Genomic DNA, 21,918 nt, shown 5'->3' with positions numbered 1-21,918 from the left:
AAGAGATAGAGAGCGAGGCACACAGAGAGAGATACAGAGGGACACAGAGGAAGAGGGAGAGAGCGAGGCACACAGAGAGAGCAAGAGAAGGACACAGAGAGAGATAGAGAGGCACACAGAGAAAGAGGGACACAAAGAGCAAGAGATAGAGAGCGAGGCACACAGAGAGAGATACAGAGGGACACAGAGGAAGAGGGAGAGAGCGAGGCACACAGAGAGAGCAAGAGATAGAGATAGAAGGACACAAAGAGAGAGATAGATAGAGAGGGACACAGAGGGAGAGAGGGACACAAAGATCAAGAGATAGAGAGCGAGGCACACAGAGAGAGATACAGAGGGACACAGGAAGAGGGAGAGATCGAGGCACACAGAGAGCAAGAGAAGGACACAAAGAGAGATAGATAGAGAGGGACACAGAGAAAGAGGGACACAAAGAGCAAGAGATAGAGAGCGAGGCACACAGAGAGAGATACAGAGGGACACAGAGGAAGAGGGAGAGAACGAGGCACACAGAGAGAGATACAGAGGGACACAGAGGAAGAGGGAGAGAGCGAGGCACACAGAGAGAGCAAGAGATACAGAGAGAAGGACACAAAGAGATATAGATAGACGGACACAGAGGAAGAGTGAGAGAGGGACACAAAGAGCAAGAGAGAGAGCAAGGCACACAGAGAGAGATACAGAGGGACACAGAGGAAGAGGGAGAGAGCGAGGCACACAGAGAGAGCAAGAGATAGAGATAGAAGGACACAAAGAGAGAGATAGATAGAGAGGGACACAGAGGAAGAGGGAGAGAGGGACACAAAGATCAAGAGATAGAGAGCGAGGCACACAGAGAGAGATACAGAGGGACACAGAGGAAGAGGGAGAGAGCGAGGCACACAGAGAGAGCAAGAGAAGGACACAGAGAGAGATAGAGAGGCACACAGAGAAAGAGGGACACAAAGAGCAAGAGATAGAGAGCGAGGCACACAGAGAGAGATACAGAGGGACACAGAGGAAGAGGGAGAGAGCGAGGCACACAGAGAGAGCAAGAGATAGAGATAGAAGGACACAAAGAGAGAGATAGATAGAGAGGGACACAGAGGGAGAGAGGGACACAAAGATCAAGAGATAGAGAGCGAGGCACACAGAGAGAGATACAGAGGGACACAGAGGAAGAGGGAGAGATCGAGGCACACAGAGAGCAAGAGAAGGACACAAAGAGAGATAGATAGAGAGGGACACAGAGAAAGAGGGACACAAAGAGCAAGAGATAGAGAGCGAGGCACACAGAGAGAGATACAGAGGGACACAGAGGAAGAGGGAGAGAACAAGGCACACAGAGAGAGCAAGAGATACAGATAGAAGGACACAAAGAGAGATAGATAGAGGGACACAGAGGAAGAGTGAGAGAGGGACACAAAGAGCAAGAGAGAGAGAGTGAGGCACACAGAGAGAGATACAGAAGGACACAGAGGAAGAGGGAGAGAGCGAGGCACACAGAGAGAGCAAGAGATACAGAGAGAAGGACACAGAGAGAGATAGATAGGGACACAGAGGAAGAAAGAGAGAGGGACACAAAGAGCAAGAGATAGAGAGCGAGGCACACAGAGAGAGATACAGAGGGACACAGAGGAAGAGGGAGAGAGCGAGGCACACAGAGAGATAGCAAGAGATACAGAGAGAAGGACACAAAGAGAGATAGAGGGACACAGAGGAAGAGTGAGAGAGGGACACAAAGAGCAAGAGAGAGAGCGAGGCACACAGAGAGAGATACAGAGGGACACAGAGGAAGAGGGAGAGAGCGAGGCACACAGAGAGAGCAAGAGATACAGATAGAAGGACACAAAGAGAGATAGAGGGACACAGAGGGAGAGAGGGACACAAAGAGCAAGAGATAGAGAGCGAGGCATGCAGAGAGAGATACAGAGGGACACAGAGGAAGAGGCAGAGGGCGAGGCACACAGAGAGATACAGAGGGACACAGAGGAAGAGGGAGAGAGCGAGGCACACAGAGAGCAAGAGATACAGAGAGAAGGACACAGAGAGAGATAGATAGAGAGGGACACAGAGGAAGAGGGAGAGAGGGACACAAAGAGCAAGCGATAGAGAGCGAGGCACAAAGAGAGAGCAAGAGATACAGAGAGAAGGACACAAAGAGAGAGATGGAGAGGGACACAGAGGAAGAGGGAGAGAGGGACACAGAAAAAGCAAGAGAGAGAGGGACACAGAGAGAGTAAGAGAACCAGAGAGAGGTAGAGCGGGGCACAGAGAGAGCAAGACAGAGAGAGCAAGAGATACAGAGAGAAGGACACAGAAAAATAGAGAGGAACACAGAGGAAGAGAGAGAAAGAGAGAGGGACACAGAGAGAAAGACAGAGAGAGGAAGAGATAGACAGAACGACCCAGAGAGAGTAAGAGAAATAGAGAGGGAGACAGAGAGATAGAGAAGGACACAGAGGAAGAGGGAGACAGAGTAAGAGAGGGAAATAGAGAGGGACATAGAAAAGGACACACAGAGATAGAGAGGGACACAGAGAGAGCAAGAGAAGAGAAAAACAGAAAAGGACACAGAGAGAGAGAGAGGGACACAGAGAGCAACACAGAGGGAAACAGAGAGAGGGACACAGAGACAGATATTCAGGGACACAAAGAAAGAGGGAAACAGAGAGAGCGAGGGACACAGAGAGAAATAGAGAGGGACAATGTGTGACAGAGAGACAGAGAAAGAGAGAGAGACATGCAAAGAGAGGGGGGACCCAGAGACAGTAGAGAGTTAGAGAGATAGGTGTCACCCTCTATCAGCAGTCTGGCCGCAGTCTTATCATCTCCGGCGTCACACGTGTAGGTGTCCTCATCTGTGAACTCCACCTCGTTGATGATCAGCTTCCTGTAGAGCCCCTGACTCACGATCTCGTAGCGGTCGCCCGCCTGTAAGACTTTGTCCTTCTTGTACCATGTGACCTCGGCGCTGGCACGGGACACTTGGCACTCCAGAAATGCCCGGTGCTTCTCTATGGCGATCTTATCCCGCAGCGGCTTTGTAATTTTCACTGGAAGTTCTGAAATAAGGAGGACGAGTCACTGCGAGGGTTAATATTATTATAAAACTGGGCTCACTACAGGGAAATCAATGATAGAATCAGAATGGAGAGTGCAGCTCTGGAGGTGACTGGAGGATAAGACATGATGTAACAGCAGAAGAGTGACTGCAGCTCTGGAGGTGACTGGAGTGTCAGGAATATGATTGATTGTCTATGATCATGCATACTGAGCTCTGCTACGTCCAAGAGCTGAGTACCGACACGCGCTGTGGGCTCTCGGACCCCCCTTCTTCTCTCTGCCTGTCAGCACAGTGAAATTCTAAGCCACTCGTTTCCCCCTCCCTCAGGAATGTCTTTGTTTGCAGCTGTGAAACCGAAAGTAAAGAGTAGCAAAGCATGGCAATTCCTTTGTGTAGCCACAATGATCCTTTAAGACCAAATATATCAAAACAGGATAGTCACAGAAATAGGCTGTTCATATTTCCGGAAACTGCAGGGACAGGGCTCCTAACTGGTGAGGTTGGGGAGCCCAGCGCTTAGCCAAAAGTGAGAAACACATTACTGGTTAACTGGGGCTCCTAGCCAAGGCGTTGTCTTTCTGCTACGAGGTTCATACACCAAAATATGTGTAAAAATGGCTTTTCATAATGTTAAGAAAGGGGAGTATTCAGCCTCTGAGTGAGGTCACCACAGGGGGAGGGCCTTGGTCTTGGGCACAGAGATAACTGAGTGAGACATCAGTCTTCACTAGTCTTTTGTCCAAGGAATGAGCTGAGAGTCCGATCTGTCATTCACGGGGATATATGCCCTTCCCCCGCAGCACATGGTCAGCCATGATATGAAAGAAATGTACGTCGATTTTCTTCTGTTAATCCCTTTTTATTTGTAATTGTACTGTACATATGATACTTTTCTTTTAGAATATCCTTTTAGCCTTTTGTAAACACTGCCTACCTTTTTGGAGTAAAACATATAAACTACATTACTAGCTTTGTCTCTCCTTGCTCTATAACGTACTGTCACGTCCTCTGAAGTGAATTACGCTACTGATCTGGGTTGGCTCCGGACCCGTTATTAAGGAATCAGAGCTGGTGGCAGCGGATTTGTCCTGTGCATTTGGGAGACTTTGGTAGCGACTTTGGTAGCGACGGGGCGTTGATAATTATTGTTCCCGCCTGAGTGGGAGTAGTTATATCGTCCTCGCTGCAGTGTGCCCATTAGCCAGTAAAAAGTCTGACCTGAGGGTAAGGGGGGCACCAGAGAGCTGCAAGTTCCAAACCGGACCTGGGAAGTGGGATATAGATAAATCCCCTTCAGAAAAGAACCAGGGGCAATCAAACAACCCCGGTTCATGACAAATTGGAGTGAGTAGTGGGGACGATAAATGTATCCTCCCCGTGAACCGTGACATGGAGGATAAGACATGATGTAATAGCAGAATAGTGAGTGCAGCTCTGGAGGTGACTGGAGGACAGGTGCCCACAATCAGTCACACCCTGCTAGGAGCAGCACCTGTCTTGAGAGCTCCAGCACTTCCAGCAGGAGGCCCAGAGTCTGCCTCTCTTCTCCCCAGGGAGAGGCAGGCTTCCTGGGAGGCCGGCATGGCTTCCCAGGCTTCTGTTCCCCGGTCTGTGCCGGCGGGGGACAGAGAGCAGCAGCAGCAACCGGCCCAAGAGGGACTGAGGAGGTCAGGACGGGTGAAGAAAACCATACCCGCCTACTCCAACCCTGAGACGGCTCATCGTCCGCCCAGAGAGGGAGACAGGAGCACCCCAGGCCCCAGGAACGAGAGCCCAGGAACATCCTGGGGGGAGAGGAGCTCCGGCGAGTCCACGAGTACCTTCTCCTCCCGAGTGGTCGCCATGCTACGTGAGTACGAGGACGCCGGCAAAGCACTGACCGGGCTGAAGGAGAAGCTGCAGGAGGCACGGATCCTGAACACCCGAGCCTATAGCAAGGAGAAACCCGTGACCTCCCAGAGGTTAAGAGCCCTCAGAGATGAGGTGGCCCGGTTAGTGCTCCTCCGGGAGGGGATTGAGAAAAGCGCAGGTCCCTTCCTGGAGAGGTTTAAGAACCAGCGGCGGTTCTCAGAAATGAAGGGGTTAAATACCTCAGGAGAACCGCCAGCCGGCGTCCTAAGCGACGAGGAGGAGGAGGACGAAGACGTGGCTGTAACTGGAGTCCTACAAGCTGGAACCAGCCGGGAGAGTGAGTCGCAGAGCCGACAACAGGGAAGCAGCCTTCCGGCACGGCAGAGGACTCCGACAGCACAGGCTGCAGTGTCAGCGGAGGAAGAGGAGGAGGGCGGTCTGCTACAGGAGATCCGACAGCTGGAGTCTCCAGTGAACCTTGACCGCTTCTCCTTTGGTGAGGACGAGCCAGCAGAGGAAACAAAGAAGAGGAAGAAGACAACGAAGGAGACCGCACGGGAGGTGGTGAGTTACAGATATGTACTGATGGATGATGTTACACCTACCACCTCCTGTGTAAACCCCACCAAACCTAAAGGCACGGGCTCTGCAGTGGGTCCGGGGCATAGGCAAGGTGGGGAGAGGAGGACGTCCGGCGGTGCTGCCGTCTGTGCGGGGAACAGTGCAGGGGGCGAGGCTGTGGAGGTACTCACGGCGCCGGACATAGGGGACCCCGAGGAGTTTCCCTCCCTGCCCTCTGCGGCTAAGCCGGTTATCGCCGGGGCTGAGGGGGGCGAGGGGGATGTCCACGCCGTTGCGAAAGGGGGACGGTGTGGGCAGACTCCATCCCTGCTCGCTACGGCTGAGCCGGCCGACGCCGGGGCTGTGGGGGGCAGGTCCGAGAAACTTGGTGCGGCGAAAGGGGGGCGCACTGTTGTGACAGGGGCGCAGTGCGCCTCAACAGAGGAGAGGCACGCGGCTGCGACAGGAGAGCAGCGAGTCCAAAATGGAAAAAAAAAGCAGGACAAATCATCTGCAGGGAACACTGGGCGCCCTGCTGCGACGGGGGGACAAAGTGCTCCAGCACCCAAACGTGACACCAGGACCCAGAAGTCTGTGGGTGCGGGGCAGGCGGTGCCCCCCAACAGGCAGCGGGCCCAGAAAAATAAAATACAGACTGCTGCAGTAGGGGGGCAAGGAGCTCCAGAGACACAACAAAACACCAATGAAGGGAAACCGGGTGTGGTGCTGCCCCCCTCCCCCGGTCCAGCAGGTGTGAGTGCAGAGAAGCCAGACACAAGTGAGGAAGGAATGGATGTTACTGTGGAAGGTGCAGAGAACACTGGGACAAATGGTGGTGAGAATACTGGTAATAAAGTGACGGGAAGTGGTGAGGGGAATGATGGGAGTAGTGGTGGAATGAATGGTGGGAGTAGTGGTGGAGTGAATGGTGGGAGTAGTGGTGGAGTGAATGGTGGGAGTAGTGGTGGAGTGAATGATGGGAGTAGTAGTGGAGTGAATGATGGGAGTAGTGACGTTGCCAATGATGGGAGTAGTGGCGGAGTGAATGAGGAGAGCTTTACTGGTGTTGGTGGAGGGGAAGCAGGTAGTGGTCCCGCTGCCCCCCCAGCGGTGGCGGGGGCTTCAGCCCCAAGCTATTCAGGAGCTGTCACTGCTGGGGGTAGTAGTGCGCCCTTGTCTGGTGACCCTGAGGATGGTGACTTGCAACAGCGCTTCCTGGACGCCCTGAGGAGAGGGGAGAGTTCTTTCAATGTAGAGGGGAGGGAGGTTGATCTGTCTTTCTGGATAGAGAGACACGGTCTTTCCGCCTTCCGAGATAGAGGGGCAGAGACTGTTTGGTCTCTGCCGACACCGGGGCAGAGGAGTAACCGTAGGAACGTGGCCCGTCTCCAGTGGGTAAGCAAGGATGCCTGTCCTGATTGGTCAAAGGTTGCTGAGCTCATGCTGGGGATGGGCTTCGTGGCATATGACATCTTTGCCTTGATCCATCCCTATGGGGCCTCCTACTTCGATGTCAGCTTCGTGAGACCGGAGGGCCTTGAGCTTTTCTGGTCTCGCCACGAGCTGGCTCGGGGTCGCCCCGAATGGCAGGGTTTCCTCGCTGTAGCAATATCCCGCCAGAACTCGGTCAGGAGGGTGACCGTTTTGACCAGTAACGAGTCACTTTCCTGTGTCGACATCTCCACCTGGGTTGGACGATACGGCGACATCGTCGGTATTCCCGAGAAGACCCTAGATGAGCATGGTATCTGGTCAGGAGCCTGGACCTTCATGGTGAAATTGAAGGTTTCAGGAAACACCGTTACCCATATCCCTTCCTCAACATTTTTGGGGAGGGACAGGATCTTGATTTTCTACCGGGGGCAGCCTAAGGTCTGTCACAGGTGCGGCAGCCCCACACACTTCAGTGCGCAGTGTACCACCCAGAAATGCGCACTGTGTGGGGACCTCGGCCATCTCGTTGCTACCTGTGGCAGGATTAGGTGTAACCTGTGTGGTGACCTCGGTCACCCGTTCAGTCGCTGTCCGCGTTCCTTTGCCAATGCGGTCCTGAAAGCGGCGAGTGCGGGACAGGCGAAAGCCGGGACTAATCTCGCCGGTGAAGGGACCAGCAGAGGTGGAGGAGGCAGGGAACCGGTGAGGAGCAGGCTGCTGCCATCCAATATCAGGCGGCAGCAGCAGCGCCGTGGGAACAGGGGGCAGGGAGTAATGACCCTAAACTCTGACCCGGGTGCTTCACTTGCAGCTGAGGATCCTAAAGACGGCGAATTGAGCGAGGAAGTCAAGAGACTTGAAAGGGAGGAGCAAAAGGACGCCATGTCTGCCCAGGAACCTTCATCCGGTGACAGTCTGGATGAGGGAGAGGGGGAGTGGTCACAGCAAAAGAAAAAGGGTAACAGGAAAACAACTAAGGATAAGAGGGGGTCCGGGCCTCGAGCCTCCTCATTGGAGTGCGACCCCTCTGACTCTGTAGCCCTGATCCAGGTGCCATTGGAAGGTCCAGCCACCCCCCCTTGGGTGGATCTCTCTAACCGGTTCTGGGCCCTCCAGGACTCCCCTCCAGAGGGGGGCGATGGGGACCCGGGGCCGGAGGTTGCGGACAAGGTTGTTGGGGCTCAGGAGGTCGCTGGGTCTTCTTCTCAGGGGGCAAATACAAAGCCTTCTGGGGGGGGGACTACCTCAGGACCACGAGACAAGGGCCAGAGTGTATGTAAGGAGAGAATGGATGAGTCTGTTTGTCTTAAGCGCACTAAAAACTCATCTGTTGTGAAATTGGATTTTGGGCTCCCCCGGTGGCCACTGGTGGAATTGAACTGGTGTGCATCATCCCCTCTGTTCACCTGTTCCCATCAGGATGTGGGAGTCGCTATTTAGCCTTGCTCCTCTGTCACTTCCATGCCGGTCAACATTGTAATCAGAAGCCTTTCTGTGCATGTTCCTGCTGCTAGACAACTTCCAGCTAAGTTGGACTTTTGTCCTTGTTTGTTTTTGCATTTTGTTCCAGTTCACAGCTGTAGTTTCGTTTCTGTGTCTGGAAAGCTCTTGTGATCTGAAATTGCCACTCTGATGTTATGAGTTAATACTAGAGTCTTAAAGTAATTTCAGGATGGTATTTTGATAGGGTTTTCAGCTGACCATGAAAGTGTCCTTTCTGTCTTCCTGCTATCTAGTAAGCGGACCTCAATTTTGCTAAACCTATTTTCATACTACGTTTGTTACTTCATCTAAAATTACCGCCAATATATGTGGGGGCCTCTGTCTGCCTTTCGGGGAAATTTCTCTAGAGGTGAGCCAGGACTATATTTTCCTCTGCCAGGATTAGTTAGTCCTCCGGCCGGCGCTGGGCGTCTAGGGATAAAACGCAGGCAACGCTACCCGGCTACTGTTAGTTGTGCGGCAGGTTTAGTTCATGGTCAGTTTAGTTTCCATCCTTCCAAGAGCTAGTTCTTATGTTTGCTGGGCTATGTTCTCTTGCCATTGAGAACCATAACAGTTTGACCGGCCAGAAAAGGGTTAAATTAATTGACAGAGAAAGGAGAGAAAAGAGAAGTCTGCTGAAGATTTTTTTTTTTTTCTTCTCTTCAGTTCTGAGTGTGCTTGTAATTGAATCTCTTGCAAGTCTGCCTATATTGCAGCCTTCCTCTCTCTCTCTCCTTCTAATCCTGGAATGGCTCTGTGTTCACCTGTTTAAAATGGATTTTCAGAGTTTAGCTGCAGGTTTGAATAATCTCACCACGAAAGTTCAAAATTTACAAGATTTTGTTGTTCAGGTTCCTATATCTGAACCTAGAATTCCTTTGCCTGAATTTTTCTCGGGGAATAGATCTTGCTTTCAAAATTTCAAAAATAATTGCAAGTTGTTTTTGTCCCTGAAATCTCGCTCTGCTGGAGATCCTGCTCAGCAGGTCAGGATTGTGATTTCCTTGCTCCGGGGCGACCCTCAGGATTGGGCTTTTGCATTGGCTCCAGGGGATCCTGCGTTGCTCAATGTGGATGCGTTTTTTCTGGCCTTGGGGTTGCTTTATGAGGAACCCCAGTTAGAACTTCAGGTGGAAAAGGCCTTGATGTCCCTATCTCAGGGGCAAGACGAAGCTGAAATATACTGCCAGAAATTTCGTAAATGGGCTGTGCTTACTCAGTGGAATGAGTGCGCCCTGGCGGCGAATTTCAGAGAGGGTCTCTCTGACGCCATTAAGGATGTTATGGTGGGGTTCCCTGTGCCTGCGGGTCTGAATGAGTCCATGACAATGGCTATCCAGATCGATAGGCGTCTGCGGGAGCGCAAACCTGTGCACCATTTGGCGGTGTCTACTGAGAAGACGCCAGAGAATATGCAATGTGATAGAATTCTGTCCAGAAGTGAACGGCAGAATTTTAGACGGAAAAATGGGTTGTGCTTCTATTGCGGTGATTCAACTCATGTTATATCAGCATGCTCTAAGCGTACTAAGAAGCTTGATAAGTCTGTTTCAATTGGCACTTTACAGTCTAAGTTTATTCTATCTGTGACCCTGATTTGTTCTTTATCATCTATTACCGCGGATGCCTATGTCGACTCTGGCGCCGCTTTGAGTCTTATGGATTGGTCCTTTGCCAAACGCTGTGGGTATGATTTGGAGCCTCTTGAAACTCCTATACCCCTGAAGGGGATTGACTCCACCCCATTGGCTAGCAATAAACCACAATACTGGACACAAGTAACTATGCGGATTAATCCGGATCATCAGGAGATTATTCGCTTTCTTGTGCTGTATAACCTACATGATGTGTTGGTGCTTGGATTGCCATGGCTGCAATCTCATAACCCAGTCCTTGACTGGAAAGCTATGTCTGTGTTAAGCTGGGGATGTAAGGGGACGCATGGGGACGTACCTGTGGTTTCCATTTCATCATCTATTCCCTCTGAGATTCCTGAATTCTTGACTGAATATCGTGACGTTTTTGAAGAACCTAAGCTTGGTTCATTACCTCCGCACCGGGAGTGCGATTGTGCCATAGATTTGATTCCGGGTAGTAAATACCCTAAGGGTCGTTTATTTAATCTGTCTGTGCCTGAACATGCTGCTATGCGAGAATATATAAAGGAGTCCTTGGAAAAGGGACATATTCGTCCTTCGTCATCTCCCTTAGGAGCCGGTTTTTTCTTTGTGGCTAAGAAAGATGGCTCTTTGAGGCCGTGTATTGATTATCGGCTTTTGAATAAAATCACGGTTAAATATCAATATCCGTTGCCACTGCTGACTGATTTGTTTGCTCGCATAAAGGGGGCCAAGTGGTTCTCTAAGATAGATCTCCGTGGGGCGTATAATTTGGTGCGAATTAAGCAGGGGGATGAGTGGAAAACCGCATTTAATACGCCCGAGGGCCACTTTGAGTATTTGGTGATGCCTTTTGGTCTTTCTAATGCACCTTCGGTCTTTCAGTCCTTTATGCATGACATTTTCCGTGATTATTTGGATAAATTTATGATTGTGTATCTGGATGATATTTTGATTTTTTCGGATTACTGGGACTCTCATGTCCAGCAGGTCAGGAGGGTTTTTCAGGTTTTGCGGTCTAATTCCTTGTGTGTGAAGGGTTCTAAGTGCGTTTTTGGGGTTCAAAAGATTTCCTTTTTGGGATATATTTTTTCCCCCTCTTCCATCGAGATGGATCCTGTCAAGGTTCAGGCTATTTGTGATTGGACGCAACCCTCTTCTCTTAAGAGTCTTCAGAAATTTTTGGGCTTTGCTAACTTTTATCGTCGATTTATTGCTGGTTTTTCTGATGTTGTTAAACCATTGACTGATTTGACTAAGAAGGGTGCTGATGTTGCTGATTGGTCCCCTGCTGCTGTGGAGGCCTTTCGGGAGCTTAAGCGCCGCTTTTCTTCCGCCCCTGTGTTGCGTCAGCCTGATGTTGCTCTTCCTTTTCAGGTTGAGGTCGACGCTTCTGAAATCGGAGCTGGGGCGGTTTTGTCGCAGAGAAGTTCCGATTGCTCCGTGATGAGACCTTGTGCTTTTTTCTCGCGTAAATTTTCGCCCGCCGAGCGGAATTATGATGTTGGGAATCGGGAGCTTTTGGCCATGAAGTGGGCTTTTGAGGAGTGGCGTCATTGGCTTGAGGGGGCTAGACATCAGGTGGTGGTATTGACTGACCACAAAAATCTAATTTATCTTGAGTCCGCCAGACGCCTGAATCCTAGACAGGCGCGCTGGTCGTTGTTTTTCTCTCGGTTTAATTTTGTGGTGTCCTACCTGCCGGGTTCTAAGAATGTTAAGGCGGATGCCCTTTCTAGGAGTTTTGAGCCTGACTCCCCTGGTAATTCTGAACCTACAGGTATCCTTAAGGATGGAGTGATATTGTCTGCCGTTTCTCCAGACCTGCGGCGGGCCTTGCAGGAGTTTCAGGCGGATAGACCTGATCGTTGCCCACCTGTTAGACTGTTTGTTCCTGATGATTGGACCAGTAAAGTCATTTCTGAGGTTCATTCTTCTGCGTTGGCAGGTCATCCTGGAATCTTTGGTACTAGGGATTTGGTGGCAAGGTCCTTCTGGTGGCCTTCCCTGTCACGAGATGTGCGAGGCTTTGTGCAGTCTTGTGACGTTTGTGCTCGGGCCAAGCCTTGTTGTTCTCGGGCTAGTGGATTGTTGTTACCCTTGCCTATCCCGAAGAGGCCCTGGACGCACATCTCGATGGATTTTATTTCGGATCTTCCTGTTTCTCAGAAGATGTCTGTCATTTGGGTGGTGTGTGATCGTTTCTCTAAGATGGTCCATTTGGTTCCCCTGCCTAAGTTACCTTCTTCTTCCGAGTTGATTCCTCTGTTTTTTCAAAATGTGGTCCGTTTGCATGGTATTCCGGAGAATATCGTTTCTGACAGAGGTACCCAATTCGTGTCTAGATTTTGGCGAGCATTCTGTGCTAGGATGGGCATAGATTTGTCTTTCTCGTCTGCTTTCCATCCTCAGACTAATGGCCAGACCGAGCGGACGAATCAGACCTTGGAGACATATTTGAGGTGTTTTGTGTCTGCAGATCAGGATGATTGGGTTGCTTTTTTGCCTTTAGCGGAGTTTGCCCTCAATAATCGGGCCAGCTCTGCCACCTTGGTGTCTCCCTTTTTCTGTAATTTGGGGTTTCATCCTCGATTTTCTTCTGGTCAGGTGGAATCTTCGGATTGTCCTGGAGTGGATGCTGTGGTGCAGAGGTTGCATCAGATTTGGGGGCAGGTAGTGGACAATTTGAAGTTGTCCCAGGAGAAGACTCAGCTTTTTGCCAACCGCCGGCGTCGGGTTGGTCCTCGGCTTTGTGTTGGGGACTTGGTGTGGTTGTCTTCTCGTTTTGTCCCTATGAGGGTTTCTTCTCCCAAGTTTAAGCCTCGGTTCATCGGCCCGTACAAGATATTGGAGATTCTTAACCCTGTGTCCTTCCGTTTGGACCTCCCTGCATCTTTTTCTATTCATAATGTTTTTCATCGGTCATTATTGCGCAGGTATGAGGTACCGGTTGTGCCTTCCGTTGAGCCTCCTGCTCCGGTGTTGGTTGAGGGCGAGTTGGAGTACGTTGTGGAAAAAATCTTGGACTCCCGTGTTTCCAGACGGAAACTCCAGTATCTGGTCAAATGGAAGGGATACGGTCAGGAGGATAATTCTTGGGTGACTGCCTCTGATGTTCATGCCTCCGATCTGGTCCGTGCCTTTCATAGGGCTCATCCTGATCGCCCTGGTGGTTCTGGTGAGGGTTCGGTGCCCCCTCCTTGAGGGGGGGGTACTGTTGTGAAATTGGATTTTGGGCTCCCCCGGTGGCCACTGGTGGAATTGAACTGGTGTGCATCATCCCCTCTGTTCACCTGTTCCCATCAGGATGTGGGAGTCGCTATTTAGCCTTGCTCCTCTGTCACTTCCATGCCGGTCAACATTGTAATCAGAAGCCTTTCTGTGCATGTTCCTGCTGCTAGACAACTTCCAGCTAAGTTGGACTTTTGTCCTTGTTTGTTTTTGCATTTTGTTCCAGTTCACAGCTGTAGTTTCGTTTCTGTGTCTGGAAAGCTCTTGTGATCTGAAATTGCCACTCTGATGTTATGAGTTAATACTAGAGTCTTAAAGTAATTTCAGGATGGTATTTTGATAGGGTTTTCAGCTGACCATGAAAGTGTCCTTTCTGTCTTCCTGCTATCTAGTAAGCGGACCTCAATTTTGCTAAACCTATTTTCATACTACGTTTGTTATTTCATCTAAAATTACCGCCAATATATGTGGGGGCCTCTGTCTGCCTTTCGGGGAAATTTCTCTAGAGGTGAGCCAGGACTATATTTTCCTCTGCCAGGATTAGTTAGTCCTCCGGCCGGCGCTGGGCGTCTAGGGATAAAACGCAGGCAACGCTACCCGGCTACTGTTAGTTGTGCGGCAGGTTTAGTTCATGGTCAGTTTAGTTTCCATCCTTCCAAGAGCTAGTTCTTATGTTTGCTGGGCTATGTTCTCTTGCCATTGAGAACCATAACACTCATCATTGTCAGAGGAAGAGGGTGAAACTGTTGGGGGTGGGAAGAAAAAGGCTATCTAATTCAATCAATCATGATGGCGGCACCCACCCCATTGACGCTGGCAACCATTAATGTTGCCAGCATAAAGTCAGATGTGGCAAGGTACACGGCCTTTCATTTTCTCGGCCAACTTGACGCCGACATTTTGTTTTTGCAGGAGACCAGGATGACCGACCTATCAACCATGCATAAAGCAAGGCGGGAGTGGAGGCACGGGCCCTCCTACTGGTCTCTTGCGGCCGAGCCGTATAGTGGGGTGGCGGTCCTTTTTAAGACCGCAGCGGTTGAATGCAGACGATTGATCGAGTTAGAAATGGGGAGATGCTTGATCCTAGATGTCTCCATTGGGGGACAGGAGCTTCGGCTCATTAACATCTACGGTCCCCAGTCCAAGTGGGACCGCAAGTGTCTCTTCATGAAGATCAAACCTTTCTTATTTTCGAGTCGGCAGGTGGTCTTTGGAGGGGATTTCAACAACGTCACGAGACCCTGTGATAGAGGAGGTTCCGGAGACCGGCTGGCTTATGATTGCGTCGCGCTAAATAGGATAGTAAGTGAGGCACGCCTGGTGGATGTCCACATCCGGCACAACACAGGCCACGCGGGGTTCACTTTTTTTAGAGGTAGTCAGTGCAGGTCTAGGTTAGACAGGTTTTATTTGAAGGAGGATGCCGTCTCCTCGCCGTTGTCGGTTGTGGAGGTGGAGTTCTCCGATCACTGTTTGATTATGTTTTCTCTGAGCGTTACAGAGACTCCTCGGATGGGAAGAGGTTATTGGAAGCTGAATTCGTCACTCCTTGAGGAAGAAGCTGTAAGACGGTCCTTTGAGGAATTTCTTCAGAGCCAGGTACCGCTGCTGGGCCTAAGTAACACTAAGTCTGAGTGGTGGGAGATGTTCAAACATCGGGTGGCGAGATTCTTCCGGCAACTCTCGAACCTCAGAAGCCTGAACAGGGATCGCCTGTATCAGAGCCTGAGGAGGAAACTCGAGCAACTTGTCTCGACTGGGTGTAGCCGCGAGGCGATCTCCAGTGTGAAATCCTTGCTAAAGAGGTGTCAGTACGATAGGCACGCATCTTTGGTTTTTGAGAGGGATTACGGGAAGTACTACTCGCCCGACCCCTACAGAAGCTGCAAGATGTCAGTGAATAGTAAGATAGTGACCGGGCTGATGGACAGTACGGGATCCCTGAGAAGGTCCAGATCAGGGATCTTGGAGGTCGTCAGTTCATACTACTCGCACCTCTTGGGAAGGAAGGAACTGGATCGTGACAGGATGTCGGCTTTCCTGGCTGAAGCTGTTCCTGAGCCAGGGGCTGACCTCTCGCTGGGCGGTTTGGCAGAAGCGATCAAAGAAGAGGAAGTGAGACTGGCGATCGATGGGCTCCGGCCCAAAAAATCGCCAGGTCCGGATGGCTTAACATCCGAGTTCTTTAAGACCTTTAGGGACTCCTTGGTCCCCCTCTTGACTCAGGTGTTTAATGAGTGTCTCTCCTCGGGCACTCTGCCGAGATCATTAAGGAGGTCGGCTTTGATCATTTTGTCAAAGGGTAAGGATCCGTCACGCATTGAGAATTGGCGTCCCATATCACTTCTCAATGTGGACAGGAAGGTTTTGGCTAAGATACTCTTCAATAGGCTGGTGAAGTTTGCACCGCGGCTCCTTTCGGAGGCCCAGCACTGTTGCGTTCCTGGCCGTAGCACTTTCAGTGCTGTTCTGGGTGTCCGAGAGGCCGTGGAGCAAGGCAGGGCGGGCCTTTGGAAGGGGTTCTTGCTGACCCTGGATCAGGCAAAAGCCTTTGATCGGGTCGACCACGAGTACCTCTGGTCCACTCTTTTGAGGTACGGTCTGCCTGGAGGGTTTGTGGACTGGCTTAAGACCTTGTATGCAGGGGCTGAGACTTTCCCTCTGGTAAACGGGTGGATTGGACAACCTTTCGGGGTGGGATCTGGTGTCCGCCAGGGCTGCCCTCTTAGTCCTTTGCTTTACGCGTTTGCGATCGATCCCTTCCTCAGAAGGGTTGATTGTGGACCGTTGGCGGGGGTGAGGATGGGCGGGTTGGCGCCAGAGGCTATCCTGAGGGTAGTGGCCTACGCGGACGACGTTACCGTCTTTGTTTCTTCGCAAGAGGAGGCGATGGTGGTGATGTCAGAAGTGGAGAGCTACTCGGAGGCATCCGGGTCCAAGGTCAACCAGGACAAGTGTGAGAGTCTCTGGCTGGGAGGCGGGGATCCCACGTTTGATCTTCCGGACACCCTCCCCGAACCCCAAGAACATGCCAAAGTCCTAGGCATCGAATTTGGCCAGGGTGATTACCCCACAAAAAACTGGGAAGGCAGAATCAAGGGTGTCGCCCAAAAAGTGGACCAATGGAAGGGTTGGTCTTTGACCCTGAGGGAAAGGGTTGACCTGTGCAAAGCTTTCCTGCTCCCCTTGTTAATCTACCTGGGCAGCGTCTGTGTCTTGCCGGAGCCTCTCTGGACACGGGTCTACAGTCTGTTCTTCCAGATGTTATGGGGGAATAGACTAAACCTAGTCAAACGGGAGGTCACTTATCGCACGAGGAGACTAGGGGGGTTGAATATGGTAAACCCTGTGGTGTTTCTAGTGAACACCTTTTTGAAAGTTAACGTGGCAAACCTCTGGAAAGAGAGGGCTCCTCCGTGGGTATTCTCCTGCAAAGGATGGTTTCAGCCTTTCTTCCAGGAATGGGAGACAGGGGGAAGATTGAAGGATCTTCGCACACCGCACGGGCATCTCCCGGCTTATGTTACCCCGGTTCTGAAAATGATGCGCCGGTGGGGTCTGGGAATGTGGGAAGTGAGGTCCCTCCCGAGGAAACTCCTCGACATGCGGGTCTTGCTTTCGCATTTTCAGAGACCATTGGTCCTCAGGGACTGCCCGAGTAGGGATCTAGAGGTTGGGTTAAGTTTGTTAAATTCTAGTAGGATCCCCAAGAAGTATTGGGACTTGACTTGGCGCTGCTTCCAAGGTAAGTTGTATGTGAGGGACAATTTGAAGCACAGGAGCTCCGTGGACAGGAATTGTCCCCGTGAGGATTGCGCTACCATGCTGGAAAGCATGGAGCACTTCCTGCTTCATTGTCCCTTTAATACAGAGGTGTACAACAGGGTGGGTGCTTCCATTGGTTGGCCGCGGCTGGCCACTCTGTCCTATGCCGAGTGGGCCTATGGAGCGTTCAGAGACCTCGGGAGAAGGGACCGAGCCACTTTATTCTTAGTCAGCGCAGTGGTCAGGTACTTCACGTGGAACGCACGAGTTTTAGTTACGACGCAGAGTAAAATCCTCCGTGTAGATGAAGTTTGTAGCAGCATCCTAGGTGCCCTGGTGAAGGTGCGTTCTCTGGAGTGCGAAAGACTGGGTGCCCGGAGGGCGGCCCATCTCTGGAGGGGTTTCTCCTTCGGGGTGCCTTAGTCCGTTAGCGCTCCTATATCCTGGTGGTGGGCTGATGTCTTTACACCCTAGGTTTTTGTTTTGTATCTCTGTTCCTTGAATAGAAGGTTTGCAGGCATCGAACTTGAGCCTTGGGTGGTGAGTATGTAGGTTGTGTTCTGTGATGTTGGTTTTTGTATATATTGTATATAGTGTATTGTATATATTGTATATAGTGTGTATAATAGAGGGTCTTAGTTAGGTTGGGTGGGGGGATTGGGGGGTTCAACGGCGGTGATAAGAGACTGATCTGGCCTGGCCCAGGCCCCGCCTGGGGAAAAACTTTGGGGCCTGATCCTAGCTCGGATAATTCCTGAACTTTGTGGCCAGAGCTGGATCAGGGGTGGCGGGATAGTTAGAGTAGGTGTGTATATATATTAAAAAAGGAAAAAATTAAAAATAAAATAATAAAAAAAAAATAATAATAATAATAATAAAAAAAAAATTTGTACACTGTATTGTATTTAGGTTTGTTGTGGGGTGAATGTGGTGGTGTAAGGGGTGGCTGTAAGGTAAGGCAGTGGGACCAGTAGGGTTTTGTTGTGTTTGCGGTGTTGTATAATATTTGGTTTAGTATAATGTGTATATAGTGTATATATTGTATATAATATTGTATATAGGACGGTGTGAATGTAGTTGGGGTTGTATATAGTAGTATGAATGAAGCTGGGCCGGGGGTCTTACATGATTTTATACTATTTATTATGTAAAATTTTTACAGGGGTATTCATGTAGTTATGAGTATTTTGTTTGTTGTCTTTTAGCTTTGCTTTATTTTTATTGGAATTTTTGTTTCTCGGTCCTGATTTGTAGGTCATGAACTTTCTCCATTTTGGTTCCATTTCTGGTTTATTTCTTTGTGATTTTTGTCGTTTGTTGTCGTCTGATTGTAGCTTTGTTCTTATGTTTTGTTCTGTGGTGTTTTATTTGTAATGTACCTTGGTTATTGTCATGTAAAGTATTTTTATTTTATTTAATAAAAGACCTGGAGGACAGGTGCCCACAATCAGTCACACCCTGCTAGGAGCAGCACCTGTCTTGAGAGCTTCAGCACGTCCAGCAGGAGGCCCAGAGTCTGCCTCTCTTCTCCCCAGGGAGAGGCAGGCTTCCTGGGAGGCTGGCATGGCTTCCCAGGCTTCTGTTCCCCGGTCTGTGCCGGCGGGGGACAGAGAGTAGCAGCAGCAACCGGCCCAAGAGGGACTGAGGAGGTCGGGACGGGTGAGAAGAAACATACCCACCTACTCCAACCCTGAGACGGCTCATCGTCCGCCCAGAGAGGGGCAGGGGCACCCCAGGCCCCAGGAAGGAGAGCCCAGGAACATCCTGGGGGGAGAGGAGCTCCGGCGAGTCCACGAGTACCTTCTCCTCCCGAGTGGTCTCCATGCTACGTGAGTACGAGGATGCCGGCAAAGCACTGACCGGGCTGAAGGAGAAGCTGCGGGAGGCTCGGATCCTGAACACCCAAGCCTCTAACAAGGAGAAACCCGTGACCTCCCAGAGGTTCAGAGCCCTCAGAGATGAGGTGGCCCGGTTAGTGCTCCTCCGGGAGGGGATTGAGAAAAGTGCAGGTCCCTTCCTGGAGAGGTTTAAGAACCAGCGGCGGTTCTCAGAAATGAAGGGGTTAAATACCTCAGGAGAACCGCCAGCCGGTGTCCTAAGCGACGAGGAGGACGACGACGACGTGGCTGTGACTGGAGTCCTACAAGCTGGAACCAGCCGGGAGAGTGAGTCGCAGAGCCGACAACAGGGGAGCGGCCTCCCGGCACGGCAGAGGACTCCGACAGCACAGGCTGGAGTGTCAGCGGAGGAAGAGGAGGAGGGCGGTCTGCTACAGGAGATCCGACAGCTGGAGTCTCCAGTGAACCTGGACCGCTTCTCCTTTGGTGAGGACGAGCCAGCAGAGGAAACAAAGAAGAGGAAGAAGACAACGAAGGAGACCGCACGGGAGGTGGTGAGTTACAGATATGTACTGATGGATGATGTAACACCTACCGCCTCCTGTGTAAACGCCACCAAACCTAAAGGCACGGGCTCTGCAGTGGGTCCGGGGCATAGGCAAGGTGGGGAGAGGAGGAGGACGTCCGGCGTTGCTACCGTCTGTGCGGGGAACAGTGCAGGGGGTGAGGCTGTGGTGGTACTCACGGTGCCGGACATAGGGGACCCCGAGGAGTTTCCCTATCTGCCCTCCGCAGCTAAGCCGGTTATCGCCGGGGCCAAGGAGGGTGAGGGGGATGTCCACGCCGTTGCGAAAGGGGGACGGTGTGGGCAGACTCCATCCCTGCTCACTACGGCTGAGCCGGCCGACGCCGGGGCTGTGGGGAGCAGGTCCGAGAAACTTGGTGCGGCGAAAGGGGGGCGCACTGTTGTGACAGGGGCGCAGTGCGCCTCAACAGAGAAGAGGCATGCGGCTGCGATAGGGGAGCAGCGAGTCCAAAAAGAAAAAAAAAAAACAGGAAAAATCAGCTGCAGGGAACACTGGGCGCCCTGCTGCGACGGGAGGACAGAGTGCTCCAGCACCCAAATGTGACACCAGGACCCCAAAGTCTGTGGGTGCAGGGCAGGTGGCGCCCCCCAACAAGCAGCGGGCCCAGAATAATAAAATACAAACTGCTGCAGTAGGGGGGCAAGGCGCTCCAGAGAAACAACAAAACACCAATGAAGGGAAAACAGGTGTGGTGCTGCACCCCTCCCCCGGTCCAGCAGGTGTGAGTAGTGGAGTGAATGGTGGGAGTAGTGGTGGAGTGAATGGAGGGAGTAGTGGTGGAGTGAATGATGGGAGTAGTGGTGGAGTGAATGGTGGGAGTAGTGGTGGAGTGAATGGAGGGAGTAGTGGTGGAGTGAATGATGGGAGTAGTGGTGGAGTGAATGATGGGAGTAGTGGTGGAGTGAATGATGGGAGTAGTGGTGGAGTGAATGATGGGAGTAGTGAAGTTGCAAATGATGGGAGTAGTGGTGGAGTGAATGAGGAGAGCATTACTGGTGTTGGTGGAGGGGAATCAGGTAGTGGTCCCGCTGCCCCCCCCAGCGGTGGCGGGGGCTTCAGCCCCAAGCTATTCAGGAGCTGTCACTGCTGGGGGTAGTAGTGCGCCCTTGTCTGGTGACCCTGAGGATGGTGACTTGCAACAGCACTTCCTGGACGCCCTGAGGAGAGGGGAGAGTTCTATCAATGTAGAGGGGAGGGAGGTTGATCTGTCTTTCTGGATAGAGAGACACGGTCTTTCCGCCTTCCGAGATAGAGGGGCAGAGACTGTCTGGTCTCTGCCGACACCGGGGCAGAGGAGTAACCGTAGGAACGTGGCCCGTCTCCAGTGGGTAAGCAAGGATGCCTGTCCTGATCGGTCAAAGGTTGCTGAGCTCCTGCTGGGGATGGGCTTCGTGGCATATGACATCTTTGCCTTGATCCATCCCTATGGGACCTCCTACTTCGATGTCAGCTTCGTGAGACCGGAGGGCCTTGAACTTTTCTGGTCTCGCCATGAGCTGGCTCGGGGTCGCCCCGAATGGCAGGGTTTCCACACTGTAGCAATATCCCGCCAGAACTCGGTCAGGAAGGTGACCGTTTTGACGAGTAACGAGTCACTTTCCTGTGTAGACATCTCCACCTGGGTTGGACGATACGGCGACATCGTCGGTATTCCCGAGAAGACCCTCGATGAGCATGGTATCTGGTCAGGAGCCTGGACCTTCATGGTGAAATTGAAGGTTTCAGGAAACACCGTTACCCATATCCCTTCCTCAACATTTTTGGGGAGGGACAGGATCTTGATTTTCTACCGGGGGCAGCCTAAGGCCTGTCACAGGTGCGGCAGCCCCACACACTTCAGTGCGCAGTGTACCACCCAGAAATGCGCACTGTGTGGGGACCTCGGCCATCTTGCTGCTACTTGTGGCAGGATTAGGTGTAACTTGTGTGGTGACCTCGGTCACCCATTCAGTCGCTGTCCGCGTTCCTTTGCCAATGCGGTCCTGAAAGCGGCGAGTGCGGGACAGGTGAAAGCCGGGACTAATCTCGCCGGTGAAAGGACCAGTAGAGGCAGAGGAGGCAGGGAACCGGTGAGGAGCAGGCTGCCGTCATCCAATATCAGGCGGCAGGAGCAGCGCCATGGGACCAGGGGGCAGGGAGTAATGACCCTAAACTCTGACCCGGGTGCTTCACTTGCAGCTGAGGATCCTAAAGACGGCGAATTGAACGAGGAAGTCAAGAGACTTGAAAGGGAGGAGCAAAAGGATGCCATGTCTGCCCAGGAACCTTCATCCGGTGACAGTCTGGATAAGGGAGAGGGGGAGTGGTCACAGCAAAAGAAAAAGGGTAACAGGAAAACAACTAAGGATAAGAGGGGGTCCGGGCCTCGAGCCTCCTCCTCGGAGTGCGACCCCTCTGACTCCGTAGTCCTGATACAGGTGCCATTGGAAGGTCCAGCCGCCCCCCCTCTGGTGGATCTCTCTAACCGGTTCCGGGCCCTCCAGGTCTCCCCTCCAGAG

General features: G+C 51.7%; 1 protein-coding gene across 1 annotated transcript in view; it reads right to left on the bottom strand.

Moving 5' to 3' along the window:
• Positions 1–21,918, bottom strand: part of OBSCN (obscurin, cytoskeletal calmodulin and titin-interacting RhoGEF) — an 860,705-nt gene that overhangs the window by 581,617 nt on the left and 257,170 nt on the right. The window contains exon 26 of the mRNA XM_077269354.1: positions 2,778–3,044. Coding sequence (XP_077125469.1) covers positions 2,778–3,044 — 267 coding nt within the window. The remainder of the gene's footprint in view (positions 1–2,777; positions 3,045–21,918) is intronic.

The sequence above is a fragment of the Ranitomeya variabilis genome, chromosome 6, assembly GCF_051348905.1.
Source record: "Ranitomeya variabilis isolate aRanVar5 chromosome 6, aRanVar5.hap1, whole genome shotgun sequence".
In the NCBI taxonomy this organism is placed as follows: Eukaryota; Metazoa; Chordata; class Amphibia; order Anura; family Dendrobatidae; genus Ranitomeya; species Ranitomeya variabilis.
The sequence above is the reverse complement of the archived record's forward strand: the minus strand, read 5'-3'. Positions and strand labels throughout refer to the sequence as shown.